Source organism: Coturnix japonica, chromosome 1 (assembly GCF_001577835.2).
Source record: "Coturnix japonica isolate 7356 chromosome 1, Coturnix japonica 2.1, whole genome shotgun sequence".
Classification (NCBI taxonomy): domain Eukaryota; kingdom Metazoa; phylum Chordata; class Aves; order Galliformes; family Phasianidae; genus Coturnix; species Coturnix japonica.
The window spans coordinates 27314305-27335294 of record NC_029516.1 but is presented as its reverse complement, the minus strand read 5'-3'; the positions used below and the strand labels follow the sequence as shown (position 1 = coordinate 27335294).

The 20990-nt window shown below is 38.3% G+C and overlaps 1 protein-coding gene across 4 annotated transcripts in view; it reads right to left on the bottom strand.

Annotated features, from left to right (window-relative positions):
• Positions 1-20990, bottom strand: part of TMEM117 (transmembrane protein 117) — a 192470-nt gene that overhangs the window by 139033 nt on the left and 32447 nt on the right. Inside the window, exon 1 of one of the 4 annotated variants that reach the window (XM_032443209.1) lies at positions 3498-3576. The exons of the other annotated variants lie outside the window; for them this stretch is intronic. Within the exon in view, the coding sequence (XP_032299100.1) occupies positions 3498-3556 (59 nt within the window). The 5' untranslated portion in view covers positions 3557-3576. Of the gene's footprint in view, positions 1-3497; positions 3577-20990 lie in introns of those variants that run through there. 4 annotated transcript variants of the gene reach the window in all.

Genomic DNA, 20990 nt, shown 5'->3' with positions numbered 1-20990 from the left:
GGTGTCGGAGAGACCGAGAGGAACTGCTTTATCCTGTTGAGCTTTTAGATGTTTCTTCCTGTATATTTATAAAAAGATATCACTTTTGGGGGTGACATTACTGATGGTTTATTTAGCTAATATTTTAGGACTGTGGGGAAAATACTTGAGGGAATATGTTCAGTTCAGTGTCTAGTGGGTGCTCTGTAAAGTGCATGAATGAACTGGTGACTCAATGAATGAAACAGGCAGTCTTTCTTTAGTATAAATCTGTTAAGAAACAGAAGAATTTGGACAGAGCTGCCACACACAGCACACCCAAAGAATTTACAATATCTCTGTTGCTTCATAAAGGGGTTTCGAAATACCTTTCCATTTTCATTTTCTCCCATCTGTGCTTCCCATCTTTTGTCCATCTGCAGTTTCTTTGAAAGGAAAGTGCAAGACTATAATAAAAGGCTTGAAAATAGTCAGACGGAAGTAAACTCAGACTTGCCAATGGAACCCAAGTATCTTTCTGTAGCACTCAACAACCTTTCCCTGTCTATCTCTCAAAAAAGCACTTCAGTAGTTCATAATCTCACTATTACTTATTTATTTGCATTATAATCTTTCTTATGTGTTTAGCAGCCCTGTGAGAAAGAGAAAATATTCATTCTCCAATGGATACTTAGTTAACAAGTTTGATACAGCGGTTGAGTACTTGCTGGAACTCTTTAATAATGCATGCCAAAGTAAATACTGCTGTTCCAAATCCCATCTTGGAAAGATTTGGAAACTATGAATTAGATATAAAAGCAGAATCTCAGATGAATAAATAAACACAGGCCATTACATTCAACCAGTCTTCCCATCTACAAGTCTACATTAGCCACTGAAGAAAACACTTTTTTCCTTTCAGCACTAAAGCATCTCCAAATTTCTAAAGTAATCACTTACGACCTTATAATCAGTTAAAGTATTTAGAAGACAATTTGTCTTTAATGAGATAACTTCAGAGGAAAATCCAAAAATTAGGAATTTTCTGTACCAAGAACAGTAGAACAGGCATGATGGAAATGACATGTAATGCTCCAACATATGTACTTCATGTGGCTTAATACAAGTAAGATTGCGTTTTAAATACATTCTTTATTTCTAAAATTTAAGAAATATACATTATCAGAATAATATAATCGTGATTGTACACTTCCAAATCAAACATCTATCCCAGTACTCCACCTCCCTCACAAGATGATTGAGGTAAGAATTAGGATAAGAAATGATAGATGATGCTTCTCCATTACAGAGTCCCAGACTTGGGTAACCCAAAGCTCTAGGACTTTCTCAATCAAATGTGATATCATTGTGCTTAAAATTCCATTTATTTTCATCCTACCATGTGATGTTACATTATTTGATAACCCCTAAATTTTACAATATGAGAAAATAAACAATTGTTCTTTAGTTTGTGTGTACCACCAGTCATTTTAAAGACCTTATCATAGACTCTAGTCCACTTAACAACTTCTTGTATGAAATATGTTCCTTTGATCATCCTTGCTGCACTTTAAGTATTTTTGAGAGGGAATAGAATGATGCCTATTATTCAAGACACAAGATTGCTTCAAGTACAGACAGCAGCACAATTTCTGTTCCTTCTAAACTTATTCTTTTTTCTCTACTATTTTCCTAGTAATTCCTTACATTCTCTCCTTTTCCCTCTGCTCACTGTTGAACTGACATTTGCTACACAACTACCTGTATTGACTCTCAGATCTGTTTGCTGTGATGCAATTGCTTTTCATATGCCCCACCACCCTCTAGAAACTTGGTGCTGTGAAATCCTTCTCCAAATCTTTGCAGTGAGGTTTCATTTTCACCTCACTGAACCACGTAGCATCACCAAAAACTTTGCTATTACCCTCTTTCCCAGCACAGTCTGCAAGCAATGAGCAGTACAGGTACCAGCACAGACCTCCTTGACACATTACTAAGAAACTTCCTTCATTCTTAACGCTGATCATTTATTTTTGTCCTTTGTCTCCTGTCTTTTAACAGGCCGTTCATTTCAATACATGTTAGTTCTAATCCTGACTGAGTTTCTTGAAAGTCTTACATCAGAAACTTGTTGAAAGACTTCAAGTTAATATCAATTGGATTTATTAGTTCACATACTCAGTGATGCCTTAAGGCACATAACCGTAAAAGATTTTCGCAAGGCATAACCTTCCCCTGCAGAAGAATTCTTTCAGACTCTTCCTAGTAGCTCATATTTGTTTACAGTTCATTGATCCCATCAGCTTGCCCAGCAGGGATGTCAGACTTCTGCAGCTGTGGTTTGCCAGCTGTCTCTGTGTGCATTTTAAAGTATTAACTGCAAAAGTGACCAAAAGTTTAATTTAATTTTCAAACTGTGCACCATAAAACTTTGAATTATAGCAACACACTTCTCCAAAGTAGGCTTTGCTCAAGTGGGTAAAAATCCAGGAATTATACTCCTCAATTCACCAGAATCCTTTCAAGTGTTTCAAAAAGTCTCCATTTTAATAAAATTTACTGCTCTTTCAAAGCATATTCCACTTGTGAATCTGCCAGTGTCAGATGGCAGAGATGAAATTTCACAAGCTTCCTTTGAAAGTGTATTTTTTTTGTACTTGTTCCATTACATCATCTAGAAACAAATTATATACCTTTTTAAAGTTATTATCTATCTGCCAGTAGCTCACTAACAGGTTTCTGTTAGTTGTGCTCAAAATAACTCATCCCTAAACAACACCTGCCTGAAACTGGCTGCCCTGTTTCACAGGAGCAACACTGTTCCATGAGATGGATTTGAGACCAGAAGGCAGGACTACCTCACATCTTCCGAAGATACTTGAAGGAATGTTATACCCAATGATCTGTTCATCACATGGATGTTACAGGTCTGTCTAGAACTCAACAGAATACTGAATTTTCAGTTTGCTAAGAGCCACTTCTATTTATTAATAGAAAAAAAAGATTAAAAAAAAAAAAAGTTGTCTAGTATAAACCAGGAAAAAAACAAAACAAAAACAAACAAACAAACAAACAAAAACAAAAAAAACACCAAACAAAACAGAGCAACCTAATTGAAAAGGCATTTAATTGAACAATAAATGTTCTCATTGGGGAACAAGGTAATTTTCCATAACTGTAATCAGCATATACAGGTCTTAAGTAAACACTGTCACAGTCAGAAATTCAAAGGATGAAGAAAGCACAGTTATATCTGAAACAAATCATCACAACAGGAACAACTTCAACCTAAACCACTACCACCTCTGCCATTCCTTACCAGCAGGGGCAGAGCCAGGATGCACAATTCAAACATCTTCTCCCAGCACTGCACAACTGGCTGCAGTTTTCCTGCACAGATCTCATTGCCATCTCCTGTCTATGCTGCACATTGTTCTAGCAAGGCTGTCAACTGCTGGGCACTGAGGACCTTTGACTTGCCATGCACTAATTCCACTATGTTTTCTCTATGGAGAAAAGGCAAGCTCCACAGCACTCACCTCTGCAGCTGCCTTCCCCCTCTTCCCATTCCTTGGGGAAAAGCTAAATGTTGTGTCATGTATGTACCACCTCCTGTATGTGAACTCAAGATACTTCTCATTGTTGCATTCCTGCTGTCAGCAGGGGTTGTGGGAAATTTTTCTGGAACAACGTTAATTACTCATCAGTGTGATAATCACCTTAGAATCATCCAACAAAGCCTTAATTATGCACTCTGAGAAACAAGTTCTAGTGTGTATTCTTGAGGGCAGCTCTGTACTCAGAACTGACAGAAGGAATAAACAGCAACAAGTACTAGACGCCATAGTACCCACTCCAACTATTGAGAAAGCAGTTTAGAGAAGAAACACATATTTTAAAAGAAAATAAGAACATGTTAAAATAAGGCTGGAGAGAAAACATACAATGAGTTTTAAAACTTGCCTGTTCGGTGGACTAAAAATAGCACTGAGAGATGACCTAGTCATAGAATAAACACGTCTACAGAAAAAAATAAACACTGGGTACAGAAAAATCCTTTATCACAGAAAGGTATTAAACAACAAAGAATCAGAAGCTGTGAACTCCCACATCAGAAAAACAGCTCAACAGCTCTCAGAGCAGCAGCAGCTTCTCTGTCCAGTGACATATTTAGATCAAAAACATTTCAGAGCTGCAGTTTCTCCTCTATGCAGTGGCAGTGTGTGTATATCCTGGTGCATTTACCAACACAGAGCAGATGCCTCTGGGATAGCATGTCTGTCTGCTGTCAAATTCTGTGATCAAAGCCAGATGTAGTGCCCCCCAAGTTACAGCAGACAGAATGTTATCAATAAGGGGTAAATAGCATCATCCTATCCAAACCCTAGGAAACTGAGAAGACCTCAAAGCAAGCTCCTCCCTAGGAGGAGGCAGAAGGAGAAGTTCCACTTGAATCACAGGTTATAAGGTGGGGAGAACTGTGACTAAACACTTGTACCACATAAGCACCAGGTACGCAAGAAACAGGGAACTGGATACAAGCTATTCTCTTCTAATCTTTCACTAGTTAAAGTGCAGCCTGACACTTAATCAATGCCCATTCTCATTTATCTGGGAAAGACTCACCAATACAAATCCAGCTTGGCTCCATCCTGCCTTTCTAACCATCTGTTTGGTATGATGCATGAACAGAGAACAAAAGGGCAGAAAAAAAGATATTGTCTATGTTTGGTATTATAAAGCCTAGGCATACAGTACACTGTTAGTAGCTATGAAGAATTATTATGGGGACCAAAACTGCTCACTAGGCTTAAAGGATTACCAAACGATCAACATCAAATCAGTTTTCAGGTTTCATTACACACACAAGAAATCAATGTTTAAGTAGTCACAAAATGTTGTTGAGGAGAAACGCTTTTCCTGTTTTACATTAATTTACCTGAAATTAATAAAGGAAAGCATCATCTGTGGACATCTGGGATTATCCAAAATTACAGTGACAAAACAGCTGGTTTGCAAGAATGAACTGACAGGAGGAGTTCTATTTAAAACTTGCACTCTACTGAATCCCTGATTCACAGTAGCTTTGATCTTCATACCACAATTAAGAAGGGACTCAAACAAGCCTCCTGTTGGGTAGAAGGGAAAAAGGGAAAAAACAAACAAACACCAATCTATTACATACCCAGTCATCTCAAACGTATCTCAGAATTGGCAAAGTGTTAATGGAGAGGTTTAGGGAGACACTGTACTGAGCTTCAATGAGAGGAATCAATTGTCCTAGATAGTTCTTATGTAATCTAAGAATTCTACTATGTCAATGAGATCCTTCTCATATCTACCCCCATACACTTCCATTTCTATTTGTCGGCTTATTATTGCCATTTTTCCTTGGTGAAAGCCAAGAACTCAAAAAAAAAAAAAAAAAAAAGAAAAAGAAAAACTGCCTAATTAAAAATACCAAAGGTTAATCTTGTAACAGATCTTATAAATCACAGATTTAATAAACTTAATGCAACCATTCATTAAATCAGCACAGTAAGCTCCTATTAGCATTTTAAAAAAGACATTCTTTGTGCAACATTCACAGAACTAGAACAGCTATCAGTATGGCGACAAAAATTCAATACCTGTATTTACTGTTGGCAAGGTTACTGCAAATTCAGATGTTCTACAGGAAATACTCAGAGCTGCTACAAAGGTGTAGACATTTTTCAATGACACTGGAAAATAACAAGGCCAAAAATCAAGAACAATAGGCTCAATCATAAGAAGCCTGAAGAGGAAAATTCCCAACCCCGGATGACAGAAATCATTTTATCTTTGCCTTAAGCATGCATTCAATCCACCAATAAACTCAGAACTGATAACTAGCTCAGCTGTTACTTGTCTTGTCACCTTCCTGAATAAAAGAGACAAAAGAGAGAACAGTTGAGTCACGGTGCAGCTGCAACACACAGCTTGAAACTAATCCCAGCTGAACCACACAACTGTGAACAGTAACCAGCACAAACCAAATTAGGTGGGATAAATAAATGATTCCACCAAATGGATGGTGTAATTAAGTAACAGTAGTTAATTGGTACGTGATTTATGTAGATAAAAGCACTCGCACATGTCAGATGTAAACCTTGCATTAAAGAACCATATGTATAGCCATGCTGCATCCTGATAAAAAATAAAAATAATGAACACTAGAATCGTGAAAGAGAATATAATGCTTTATTTGATCTTTGCCACTTTTAATCCAGGAAACAAAATCCAGCACTCAATCACATACCTTAAATTGCAGCATGGTCTGCAATTTAAGAAGAATCTCGATATACTTTCCTTTGTACAGTCAAAGAAAGACCTTGTACAGCCTACCTATTTTTTACATTATCTATGCATAGATCACATATTCAGCAAAGATTACCTTGTGATTTAGAGTCAACTGGCACCTGACTTTCTAACTCGTAGCAGTTTACTTATGGACAGATTCAGCCTATTTCACACGTATGAATACCAATTCACCGTAGGCTGTTCTGCTGGTTTAAATGAGGCCATATGAGGGCTAAGGCATTTATTGAGGAAATCTAGATATCAAGATCTGACCCTAAAGCCAAGCTTGCACATTCAGATTCTGCTATTCTCAGTAAATCAAAATCTGGACTTTTTCTTTGGAAGATTACCATGACATTCCTTTCACAGATCTGGTATCATTAGTTATACGTGTTTTTTAGGTAAACAGCTGTGACTAACAGATAGAAGATTTCAACATCTGAAAACATGCAGATTTAAAGTGATTTTTTTTGTGAGAATTCACTGATGGTTTACAGTGAATGATTTGTAGCAATTCACTAATACTTAATTCTATGCATTTTTACTCTTTGCTTAAAAGCTCAAGGATGGAAACAGCATATATTTAATAGTAATGTAGATGTGTTCCAGGAACAACAAAACATGTGAGGGGCAACTTTAACCCTATTGTTAATTCTGAATTACAATTTATGTCAGGCAAGTAAATCAGAACCAGCTAAAAGGCAGATTACAAATGTTTAGCCACAGTGCCCTCTAGCTGTCTTAATTTTGTTTGTATCATTTCAAAATAGTTTTTGCATACAGAAGAACATAAAAAGGCAACACTGGCTCTCAACTACCAGCTTCTTAAGACCACAAAAGAAATGTTCATCTCACCGAAGATAACATTTCTCTAACAGCCAATGAACAGAACAATTAATTTGGAACATGCTAGCCAAAATTTAAGGCATATTATTAATGGCATTATCCAAAGGTGGTTTGAATGGCTCAGGGCATCTATCATCTCACTAGGAAGCCTGCTCCAGTACTTGACCACTTTTATAGTAAACAGATTTTTCCTGAACCTGCCCTGGCACAACTTTGTGCTGTTCCTGAATATCCTGTCATCAGTTAACAGGGAGAAGAGCCCGGCACCTTCCCCTGCACTTTCCATTCTCAGGAAGTTGCAGAGAAATGAGTTCACTTCCCAGCCTCTTCTTCAGACTGGACAATCCAAGTGCTCCCAAACTCTCCCCACAGGACATACCTTCCAGCCTTTTTATCTGCTTTGTTGCCCTTTTCTGTACGCTTTCACATACCTTACAGAATCACAGAATGGTTTAGTTTGGAAGGAATCTTAAATATCATCTAGTTCCAATCCTTTGTGCTGGGCAGAGAAATCTCTCCCTAGACCAGGTCGCTCAAACCTTAGTCCAGCTTGGTCTTTAGCACTTCTAAGTATGAGACATCCACAGCTTCTCTGGGCTGTAAAGAATTTCTTCCTTATCTTTAATCTAAACCTTCCCACTTCTAGTTTAAAAACATTATCTCTTGTCCTGACGCTGCACTCTCTGATAAAGAGTTCTTCTCCAGCTTTCCTGTAGGCCCTCTCTAGGTACAAGAAGGTAGCTTATAAGGTCTCTCCAGAGCCTTGTGTTCTCAGCTCACTTCAACAGGCCTGTGTTCTTCTTCCACTGGGGGCCCAGAAGATGAACACAGCATTCCAGGTGGGGTCTTAGAGACAAAACCTGATACTGTGTTAAGAACAGAACTCTGAGTGACCCCAAAAACTGAGTTTTGCCTGTGTCACAAGGAAACAAGAAGTATCATGAATACTGAGTGACTCTTACCTTAAGACCCCCTAAATAGGTTCTTACAGCTGGTTCTAGAGCATCTAAGTGACACAAGGTCCTTCATTTCCAAATTCTCTGTTCTTCTTTTAAGGATTATTCAGTTACTGAGAGAAAAGGACAGAAATACCTATGGAAAGAACCACATAGGCCCTAGAACCTACTCAATTTTCCTGACCCTGTGATTTTTAATATGCAAAAACTAAGCATGATTTTGTGGTAAACAGAAGAAAAAATAAATTTATTTAGTGACAAATACTGCATTGCAAATGGCTATAAAGAACTCAGGCAATCTTTCTCACACTGTATGCACTCTGCTTATAATTCACTGCATATCAAGGCAGAAGAGGGAGAACCCAGATCTTAATACCTACAGCATGGAAACATTCTGGGATACAGAATCAGGAAGCTTTCAGCAATAGGAGACATAAGATTTTTGTTCTCAACTCTGGCAGCATGAGAATCTAGCATTTACTCTCCATTTCCTGGAGGAGGCAGACAACTCTTGGGTAAAAAAAAAAAAACAAAAACAAAACAACCTGAGATAAACTAAGAAGTGAATGTTTCTGAGTTACAAGCATTGATCACAGATGGATTGGCTGTGATAGTATTATGCTCTAGCTCAGTGGTTTCAAATTACTGGCAGGAATTATTTTGTTGCAAGTAATATTTTCGGTTCTAATTGATGCTCATCTTTTTTGTATGCATATATGAATTCTGCTTCAGCATGGAATGCCTCCAATAGGTAAGTTTTGTGAGAAAGCAATTCTTAATTATCAGCAACATAACTCTGAGAACAAGACTAAAAGATTCCTTTGTGGCTCCAAGTGACCTCATCTATTTATGACCAGAGGCACACAGAAAAAGATCTATTTTAACTGTCACAACTTCCAGGCTTTGGGGGCACATTTCTGTATTCTACAATGTAATGTTGCCTTTTTTTCTGTCCCTGAGCCAATCTTGCAAGCCTTGCTATCAAGCTCAAGAAGCATAGTTCACAGAGGACACTAATAGCTGGCATCACAGAACCAAAACTGTGAGATTCCATCACTGCCATTGCACTGCTCAGGAGCACAGCTGCTGCACTGGGAGGCATCAGGGAGCCTGTGAGGTCCTGGCCTCTGCTGATCTAAGACAAGAACAAAAATGCAGCTCAAGTTCCCCTACTGAGCCTTATGCAGTTGTTACAGAATGTAATTGACCCTCCTGATATTTCAGACGGCTAAGTGCTAAGGGAACACCTCCTTTCTTAGCTTTGCAAGCTTTAAAGGCTAGAAAAAGGTTCTTTTCATTCTATTATCATTTATGAAACAATAAAGAGCTAATTGTAATTGCCAAATGCTGCTGTTAACTTTGATAAATTTGTGTTCTCAGTTATCATTATGCCTTAAATACAATGCAGTCTTACAATGGATCGTGTGAAAGAAGCAGAACCTACTGTGCGTCCTTACTCTTCTTTTCAAAGCCTGTGTTATTGAAAACCATTTCAGCACAAATCTCTTTACAGGTTGCTTCCATTTAGATAGGATCTAACCGTGTGGTTTTCAGCACTTCATTATAACTTTTACAACCAGCAGTGCTCTCCACCACAGTCATGCTGACTCTTATACAATAAAAATGTCTCTAAAAATAAGCTCCTAACCTACACTCTGCCAGGTTATAACAGGTAGGAGGCAAAATATTTCTAATCTATCTGCAAAGCATTCAAGAATTTTCTGTAGGAAATCTTGCATGGAAAAAAAATGTGGTTAGGAAAATGTATCCCATCTTACATCTACCTTTTTGCACATATATTTGAATACTATTCCACCACGGAATTCTAGAAATCTATTTTTAAACTTATTTGTTCCAAGACGGGTGAACTGCATTAAGGATACTGTTCACTTTAAAAGAAAAGATCTTGAAAGAAAGAAACTCAGTAATGTCTTTAGTCAAAAGCACACATCAATACACGGTAAGTACTCCATCTTTTCAAAAACACCATGTACCTTTATTATTCTTGTATCTACATATGTATGGGCATCCACTCCTAAGCACACACAAACATGTTACCCTAAAACACAATGTCTGTTCTTCCTTTCACAGAATACCCTACAGAATGAATGAAACAAACACCTTGGTGAACATAACTCCAGTTTGTCTGAACATAACTGAAGATGGCTTATTAATTATAGCGCTTTAGCACTAAATGTAATTGAACAATGGTAGCATGGAAAAAGCTGAGGGAATGTACATTATAAAAAGTAATTTTCATTAATTTAGCAATTTCTTTTGCTATCAAGTGCTGTCATAAGTAGATATTTGTACATTATTCAAAACGGCCTTTGAATTCTTGAAGAATTTGGGGATTGTTAACATTTTACAGCAAGCACTCGCTATTTTAATATTCTGGATAATCTGCACTGATCTGCTCTAACAGCTGTTTTGGCAGCCCAGCTAGAAGAATGTTTTAATCATTAAAGTTCTTGAATTGTACAGCAATGTCCTAATCTAAAACTGAATTTATGAATTACAGATGACCTGACTTTCTTACCAGCAGGCAGCTGGAAACACGAGTAAAGCTCACAAGCAGACATAAGATAAATGAAATCACTACCATAAGATGATATAAGAAAACTTCCAAGAACTTATTTGAGTGTGAAGACCATTTGGGTGCCGAAACAACACAACGTACAGTTTGAGAACAAATAAGAAAAAATAAAAGCAAGGAGTAAGCGAAATCTCAGAACTTTGCGTGCTATTGTTGCACATAAAAATGTTCACCTCAAAGATCTGTAGATGAGTACAGCAGAGATAAAGCCAAAGTTTTTTAGAAGAAGGCTGAAGAAAAGCAAGCAGAATTTTGCGTTTACTACTGAGCAAAAGTCCTAGCTCGCCCAGCAGGTATTCTAACTAAAGAACTCAAGATTTAGCAAGAAGACTCAGGGCGGGAAGGAAAAACAGACGCATCTGAATAGCTGTGGGGAAAAGGAAGGCAATAACAGCACCCTCTGCTGGGATACAAGCACTATGGAGTAATGAAACAAGACAAATAAGAACAAGCAGATTATCCTCTCCAACAACCAGAGACGGATTGAGAAAAGCACAACTTCTATATAGAGATGCTGTTCCCTTGGCTGCTAACCCTTAAATGAGAGTGAGGAAAGGTGGACTCAGGGTTCAACTCTTCCCATTGCTCAGGTGCACTGCTTAGGCTTGAGCTCCCTGGGTTAGCCACGCCTTCTCACCTGGTACTCAATCACTGGTTCAGGCCATGACATGGCAATTCCCATGCAGGAGTAAACTGAGGGAAAAAATATTAAAAAAACAAACAAACAAAAAAAAAAAACCACCAAGAAAGCCTTTTTTTACTACCTTTTTTTCCATTAGAAAAAGGGAAATTAAGGTTTCTCTAAATTCTGAGTATTGCTTAGAGAACACTGGGGATGCCATCCAAAGCAAAAACACTGGTAGTTTTGATTTCAGATTAACTTAAATAAGCACCAGTTAAAATCATGCAAGTATCAGAAGAGATGAACTGCTCTGCCATTTTCATGTATTCCTTTTACTGTCTAGTAAACTGAATTGTTCCTGTATCTTCAAGTTCATGGAGATTTAGGAACTTTTGTGACAAAAAACAGTAGATTTTCAACCATTTTTTCTCTTACTGAAACATTTGTTGTTTTTCTAAAACTTAAAGGCCTTCAAAGCTTCCAGTTCATAGCCAAAATGTGAAAACTTCCTATCTTGAGTGACAGTCAGAAATTTTTGAACAAGAATATAAAAGGTCTAAATTAGAAATAAAGGAGTCATCTCTTATTAAATTCAATGAAAGATTTAAAAGTTGATATCTGCGAACACAAATCTTAATCTGCACATCTGAGGAGAGACTGAGGGAGCTGGGGCTGTTTAGTCTGGGGAAAAGGAGGCTGAGAGCAGACCTTACCGCTCTCTTCCAATATCTGAAAGGTGCTTACATTGAGAGTCGGGCAAGTCTCTTCTCACTGGTGACAGGTGACAGAATGAGGGGAAATGGCCTCAAGTTGTGCCAAGGTAAGTGTAGGTTGGATGTTAGGAAACACTTCTTTACAGAAAGGGTAGTTAAGCACTGGAATAGGCTCCACAGGGAGGTGGTTGAGTCACCATCCCTGGATGTGTTTAAGAGCCGTTTGGATGTGGTGCTCAGAGAGATGATTTAGCAGAGGGTTGTTAGAGTTAGGGTACTGGTTAGGCTGCGGTTGGACTTGATGATTTCAGGGTCTTTTCCAACCTGAGTAATTCTATGATTCTATGTACAAACTACCTGTGAGTGTCCTGTTTTAAAACTCTAACCTTAAGAAAACTGCAGTAATCCTGCAGGTTAACCATTAAAGCACAGTTGCATTTACCTCACAGTTAGAGATTCTCCTTATTCACACTCAGGACACATGAATTGCTGATAAAAGCAGGTAAATAGGTCTTTTTAATGGCCAATTTATTTCTGTTACACTTGTTTTGTGTTGATTGATAGTTATAATACTACATAAAGCCACGCGGAGACATGAATTATCACTTGTTAAAGTGGGACATTTCTATAAAAAAATCTGTGCTTTGACTTTTCAAGATGGCAACAAAATGTTTTATAAATGCATGCATTTTGGGGGGTAATGCAATTGTGAGTGCTTGAATAAACTCAAATTATGCTCTCTCTGAGAACAAACTTAATATTTTGTTTTCTGCTTTTCTCCCTTGTACTACTGAAAGATGAAGGAAACAGACACATTGCAGTTTAACCCTAAGAACCAGGGCCACAACCTGGTACAGCCCACCCTAAGCACTCACACAAGCAGCCACATTCTAAATTGAGACACCAACGCATGGAGGGCCTGGGGAAGGGCACTAACAGAGACTTTGTCTCAGTTGTTCCCCTGTGGGAGCAGGTAGCAAGATGTGGGCTAAATTTGTCTGAGTCAAATCAGCTGTTGCTGCTGCCCAAAAAAACAAATGCCTGCAAAATTTATTCCAAAACTACTACTTCTTTCCAAGCTTTTATCTTCCTTGTCCTGGCTTCCATGCACAGCAGCCTCACTAGGCTGGGAAACAGGCTGCCTGCCCATCTGCTGCTCCCACCTACTTTGTTGCTGGCAGAGATGATAGGGACAGGTGGGCTGTCTGCTCCCCAGAAAAGCAGAATACAGCAGCAGCACCTAGTGCAAGCAAATGTCTTACTAGGGTGGCAGCTGCACTACATGTTTTTACATTCCAGGTATTTAATATCTTAGGAGGGATTCAGCAAAAATGAAGAGGGATGAAAAGTGCCAAGAAGCATTTTCCTTCTTTAAAAACTGCTTTTAGTGAAAGTGCTAATTATTAAATTCTCCTTTATTAAAACTGTATTTGTGTTTATGTGTATGTTCTCATATTAATTAAAACAAATACGAGAAAGACATGAATGGACCAGCTCTTGCAGGGAGTGGCAGCAGTTCCACAGAGACTACTGGAAACTGGTAATCTCAGCCTGAACCTCTGATTAATCAGCTGAGGCAAGTGTCAGGTCAGCCACGGGAGCACAGGTGAGGGTAATTTAGCTGAACTCCTGGAAGGGGTGGAGCTTGACGGGAAGGGGAATCAGTCTACATAGCCTTCAGACATCCACAAAGTCATATCAGTGTCACCAAAGCAATAATACAGGACATCTGTGTCACAGCCACAAGGTTACTTGCTTCTTTGTCCAACCTGTGGCCCCTCAGGTGCTGGACAGGCCGCTGTCCCTCACAAGCTTTTCCCAGGACAGCTGCCAGCACCCTTCATAATTCCTGCTCATAGCTAACAGGTCTGGCCACATTCAGCACTTATAGTTCTTCCCACTGGCATCTCTGCTCAGGGACAACCTTCTTAAAACCAGCCATTAACACCAGCATGGGGAAAAAGCTCTTAAAGAAAGGGGGGTTATAGAATAGCACAACCACTGTAGTACTTGCCTGAATGTTTATCAGTCCCTGAAACTAATGCAGGTGGTAAGCATGACAAGTACCCAACTGCCAGCCTTGGTCCTCTGCCTATGTCTTGATGGAGAACTCTTTCTAAGACTGATTTCTATCACTTACATTTCTAAGGTTTGGCCTAAGCTACCTCAGAGAATTAACAAGAAAATGGTTCAGCTTGGATAATTTTCAGTCATTCCATGATTGATTAGTATGGCTTTCAGACTGATCTACTGCATTATGCTTTAAATAACACAGCTCCAACTGTACCACAGGCTATTTTGGCTGTGATACTTCTGAGCACAAGCAGGATCTCTAGATTTCTTTATGAATAAGGGTTTTCTTTGATATCTTGCTTTACATCCACCCAGCCCAGGTTCGGTGAGGATTCTATTGCAGTCATTCAGAGATCTGATTGTCCTCTGCCTGCATCAAGAGTGTGGGTTGGGGAATTAATTTTTCAGCTTTTCAAGAGGATTTCAGAGCTATCATCTTCTAATTACAGCTAAACTAAACTTTTCTTTTTTCTTTTTTGCTCTGGTGCTTCCTTGCTCAGGAAAAGAAGCAGCCTGTTGAAGAATACTTAACAGAAGATAACAGAAGATAGAAGTAACATGGCAGATTTATCACGTGGAACCAAGAGCTACTTTTTACCAGGTGATATGGATGAGAGTATATGCAGCTATAAAGGTTAAAACAGCTTGAACTTGTATGGAAAAAATTTAAGTAAACTTCGATTTTCACGTACTGATGTTGACTCAAGAGACTCTTCAATCACAGCTCCTTAGAAAACGTGGTTTCTTTTGCTCGTGCACTCTCCCTAGACACCTGTGCCTTAGGATCTCAGCTAGCATGAGAACCTGCAATAAAAAGCTTCACCTGAAGAGTACTTAAAGACTGCAGCCATCTGTTTTTCTTGGAGCAGTATTGCAGAAGTTGTGTTCTTACAACTTTCTGCCCTTCTGTATATCTTCATACAGGGTACATCTGTTACAGCCTCTGTTAGCCTATGTGTCTTCCAAAGGTTTCCTCATTTTCTGCATACTTTCTGGGAAGGACTCACAGTGCCCACAAAGGATGAGTCTCTGACAACAGTACAGCAGACTTATGGCTTTGAAATCCATCCTTCTGGCAGTCCACAAAAGCTTGAAATTTCTGAAAGTCATTTGTGCAATGCAGTAATTTTTATCCACTGAGTAGGGACAAATATTAAGATCTTTTCTCTTGCTTTAACAGCAGAGTACAGTGAAACAAAACAGTTTATGTTTTGCCATCTAAGATGATTGTGGTATAAAAATCTGACTGTAACAGGTTCAGACATAGGATACACCAACATCATTAAACAGGTCTATGAAAGTGGTCTGGAAGGCTAATAGGGATCCACCATGGACCTTGCAGTTCTATAGAACAGTAACAGTAGTTAGTAAAACATATTTCTATTTGTTCTTGAAACTTGCCAAAAAAAGAAAAAAGAATAGGAAGCAGAACAGCAATGATTTCAGACAAATATAAAGTATTGGATGGAAAACTAATAATGTGCTTCTTTGTTTTTTAAATATATATATCTGCTTACTTGCTTCATCTTGTTAAATGAAATACAAGCCCTCTTCCTATATATTCTTCAACTGCAGAATCTTTGGAATTGGATCCCAAATCATTTAACCACTTAACCAGAGTCCTCTTCAAAAAGAAAGTTAAAATTAATTAAAAGAAAACAATTAAAGGATGTTTTGCTATTAATGTAAACTGTATTGCAATTTCACACCTTTTCTATGTCAGAAATACGCTACAAGAAAATATACAAGTTCACCAACATGTACTTTCTCTTAGAACTTTACAGGAATAACTGAAACCCATTGATAGCACAGGTAATAAATTCACTCAAAACCTCTTGACACATCCAGAACTCAAAGAAGACAATTCTGACAACCTTTATTACAGCCATTGTAATGTCACAATTAGCAACAGAAAAATAGCCGGCTTCTGCAACTGTGATGACACTTTGAAAAGTTGAGTAATGATGCATCTCAACATCTAGTGGTGAGCTGAAAATTGATTCATTTAAGACAGCTGACATTTGGGAGAGAAGCCGTTACAACTCTGACTTTTGGATGACACATGAAAAATACATCGCTGTGTAATAATTTTAAACATCAGGGCACTATTTGCCAACAGGGGCTCCCAAAGAAGAGGAGAGGTTTCCTTTAGGCCATATGTTCTCCACTGAAATGCAATGCAGTTGGAAAAATTTCAATACATTTTGGTACCAATTTAGATTATCTCAACATGTTCAGCACATAAAATTACAAAGAAAAGAGAAAAATAAGGGATAGTTCCTGCACAGCTGAAGACTCAGAATTCCATCAAAGGAGAACAATATAAATTAAGGTCCGTGAAACAGAACACACAATAATCCAGAATAAATAAATAAATAAATAAATAAATAAATAAATAAATAAGAAGAGACAGGATTGCACTGGATTTAGCTTTTTGCTGTTAAACTGTACCCTTTGCTGCCACCACGTGGGCCTTTTCGGAATACACTGGGAAACTGAAAACACAATCTCGCAGACTACCAACACTCCCTTTTCTCCCTTCCTCTGCATGGTGCTTTCATAGAAGAGATAGCACAGCTTCCCACCTGCACCTCAGCAGACTCATCCTATGTTTTCAGATACCACAAAGCTAATCAATGTTCTACAAGAGCACTGCAATGGGTCAGTAGCTGATGAGACTTCAGGCAGTAACCAAAACAATTTGGTAGATGTCATGATAGTACTAATCAGAGTAAGTAAGGCTTGAATAACATGTATATATCTATGCTTATGAGTTAAATAGATGTGTGCTATGATGTGAGATGGCCCCGGTCTGCTGGACAGGTAAAATGGGCACTGAAAATTAAATACAAACCTCTGAACAGAAAAGTATTGATAAGCGTCACAACTTTAGGCCCTGGATTCAGAGGTCTGCCACACAACACTCACTGGCATCATGTAAAAGTTGCCAGATAGTTGCCTTCACTACCTGAGGTTTGAACATCATTGCTACACGGTTTTCAAAATAAAGACTGCAAGTCCAAAGAGAAGTGGCAGAAATCAGATCTCTGGTAAGGTAGCATAGGGTGTCCCTGTGACAGGCAACTGAGGGAGGTCTTCAGAAAGCAAAGCGCCTTGAAGCTTGCTACCTGACTGGAACTGATCAGCTGTCCAAGTATCACTGGGAAAGCCCTTAGAATTCAATAGCCCAACACAGCTCTAGTTTCCAAGCAACAGGAACAGCTGCATTATTGCTGGTGCTACTTTAGATGTTGACTAGTCTGCTTGCTAGCCCTCATGGGCTCACAGTGCAGAGGACCATTGTGCACAATCATGATAAACCTCAGGGTTCTGACAATGCACTTCTATCCACGAACGCTAAACCAACGCACAATTTCTAATATGAAGAACATAACCTCAGACCAGTGTGCATCACACTACAGCATACCAGAATCCCCCTCTCTGTGAACTGTGTTACTGACTAATGTAGATGCACACCCACTGCTAATATGTACTCAGCAATGCCCATCTCCCTACTTCAATGCCAAATTTCAGAGGAAATGAAATGGCCTCATTCCCACTTCACAGTTCAGCTTCTGGAGACACAGTGTTTATTTCTGATACCTTACAATTGTGTTTTATTGTGTCCCAAGTATTGTAACTACTGTAAAATAAATCTTCTCTCCTTACCTGAGCATGAAGCACTCCTTAATGTTACTTTCACTTACAAAGAACAACTTTTTATGTCTTGTTCTCATAGCAGCCTTGACAGGTCTTGTTTTCCAGTTGACTGCTTCTCTATTCTGGCCAAATTATGCTGCTGCATTCCCCAGATCTTGAAAGCATTTGAATAATGGGGGCACCTTTCTACCTTTGGATCACTTAACCTCTCTTTTCCACATCTTTTCAACCAGTTAGGCCAAAGTCCTCAACCCTCCCATGCCTTCAGATGGTAACACAAACTTGCCAGTAATGTCTTGAGGTTTGCACATCATGCTTCTTGACTATTTAGGAATGGTTTGGTAAGTAACGAAAAACACCCTTAGCAAAGAAGTCCCCTAGTACAATTAAGCACTTAAGTGACACAGACTGTAAGATGAGGCCTGAATGCAAACACTTTAATTTTAACCCTTCCTCCAGCCCTGAGTTAAACTATCACGCATAAAGTTGACAATTTCCATTTTTCTGTTTACACAGTTTGGTTTTCCTTAGTGTGACAGAAGGTTGTCATGATTCTGACAGAGAATTTTCCATTAAACACTGTCTTTGTCTTGGACCTTGTGCCCAGTTAGGCTTCTGCTTATTGTTATTGGGGATAAGAAGCAAAAATAGTCACAGATCATTGTCAGACAGCTTTTCAAATACATTTCCTCAATCAGATGTTCAACTCTGCCTAAAAGAGCAATAGCCAAATTTGCAGTGGGTCAGTGTAACAAACTGTGAAGTCCCTAAAAAGAAATAACACAGAAAAAAAAGAGAGAGAGAGAGAGAGAGAGAGAAACTTTAAAAATAATAGTAATAATAATAATAATAATAAATCCATTCCAATCTGTCACCAAAATAAAATAAATAAAATCCATTCAAATATTTACACATTGATCCACTAAATATCTGTATAATGTACACAGGTCATTTCAAAAGTGATGTCTATTTATTTCCACAGAAAGTGAAATAGATCCAAAGTAAACAAGTACACAATTTACTAGAGTAATTCTCAGCTACAAAACTACTATTTTTTCATCATAATCACCACCATTAGCCATGCATTTTCATCACCAATGATAAAGAGCTTTTTTTTCTGCATGGAGTAATTCAATGACACACTTTTGCTTTATACACACTTCCATGTCAGACACCATTTTATCAGACTGCCCCTCTGCTGCCATCTGTCACACAGCAACAAAACAAGATAGGGTCAGGAAGGTTCAATCTCTACTGCCATACCACCCTCATCTACCTCTGACATCATGGGGAAACCTAAAAAAATAGGAAGCATTACTTTTGTGGCAGCTCTCTTTTATTCAAATACCAGTAACCTATTCAGTTTTCACAATTCCTAGTAACCTACAGTCCCAACAACTACCCTTTCTTTAAGGAATATATTCAGACTTTTTAACTTTACCTCCTTAAGATACACATTAACTCAAATGTCTTCAAAAATACTCCTGGCAAATGTAAAATATACAGTCTTAGAGATGGTAACATAGAAGGACTTTAGAGCACTCCTGGCATTGGTTTCTCAAGTTCCTAGAACAATCTGCTGTGATCATCTACACAGGCATGCACATGTGAGACACGGGATTCTCCTACTCATGAGCCACAGAGGAATGTTCAGTAATAATATTAAACATCTGACATACAGGTACCTTTCAGAATCACTCTCTTGGCAGCAGACAGGGCAACATGAACAAGAGACACAGCAAGGAACAAATACATAAAGAATTGCTCTTTTTTTTTTTTTTTTTTTTAATTTCATAGAAAGTAATTTTAAGTCTTTTACAGGCCTTGTATTAAAATGATGTGTGTTCTGTGTGCCCACATTTCACAGAATATCAGAGGTGTGAGACCTGATTGTCTCTACAGAGACTGAAACCTTCATGCAGCAGCTGAACTCTGACCTTTCTTTTAGAAACTGTTTTCTCTGATACAAGCCATTTCAGTAAGGCACTGTGTCAAAACACACAGACAGAAGTACAAACCATTTTGTAAGTATTATATTTACTCAGGAAAGATAACCCACACTTTAAAACATTTTATTATATTGATGTGAAGCATTTGGCTTTGATACTGTTTACTTTTTGTCGTGGAAATGTTATTTTCAAAAGTATTGCACATTGTTCTACCTTGACTTTGAGAGGACTGATCCAACAGCTCAGTTTAACTGATGTTTTAAGATGTGCAGTTTGAAACATTTTGTTCCTTATCTGTTCAATTTCTTTTTGCTGGAATGTACACCCAAAACAGCTTTACTAAACCTTCATCACACTTTGGAAAGTCATGGTGATTTCTTAGAACAGCATGGTCAGTTTCCCAAAATGATCATGACAAACCTCGAGCTAGCACCAATTCTGGTCAAGGAGAGACTTCACAGTGAGAGAGTACACCAGCCATTGTAGTAATAGCCTGTGCCTATTTCCATGAACTCGGACAACTGCCACACAATCTTCTCAGTGCAGCTAATGGAAGTGAGGAACAGGAATGTTGACAAGGACAAATGAACTCTGGTTTCCAGATATGAGCCAAGCTTTCAAAGCAGTTAATGCTTAGTCTAATAGCTAGTTATAGCTCCTAGAGCTTTAGAAATACCAAATATAAATCTTAACATAGTACCAATAACAGACTATGTAAATAGGGAAGAAAGAAAGCTGCAATACTCCCACCCTCTCCACTGCAGGAAGGATTATTCTGCCTATTATTAGCCACCTATTCATATTTACTACATCATTTCCTGATCATTGCTTCTCCTAAAATACTGAGTGATTCTGCTGCTTTATTCACCTTGCTTGAATCAATACAATTAGTCTTCATACCACACGATTACCCCAGCTAGTTTCCATTCAGGTTCATTCAATGACACCCAATCAATGTTTGTTTTATGTCTCATTGTAAAGAGAACTCCATACACTGTGTATTTTTGTTGACCGACATAAAAGTCCATTAAATAACACTTTATCAGATTCTGTCGACTTGCCTCTGACATTTTTCTAACAAGTCATTCAATTATTTGACACTGCTCTTCAACTCAAATATACTTGGAGTTTCTTATTTCTTGCTAAAAACTCTTCAGATGCTATCTTGCTTTTCATAGACTGATGTGCTTTGTCTAATTAACTAATTTTGCCTGTATCAGATGACTAATGATGCAAGTTTTCTCACAAAAATTGAAATGATTTTGAGCATAAGAGAAAGCAAGTTTTCTTATACCA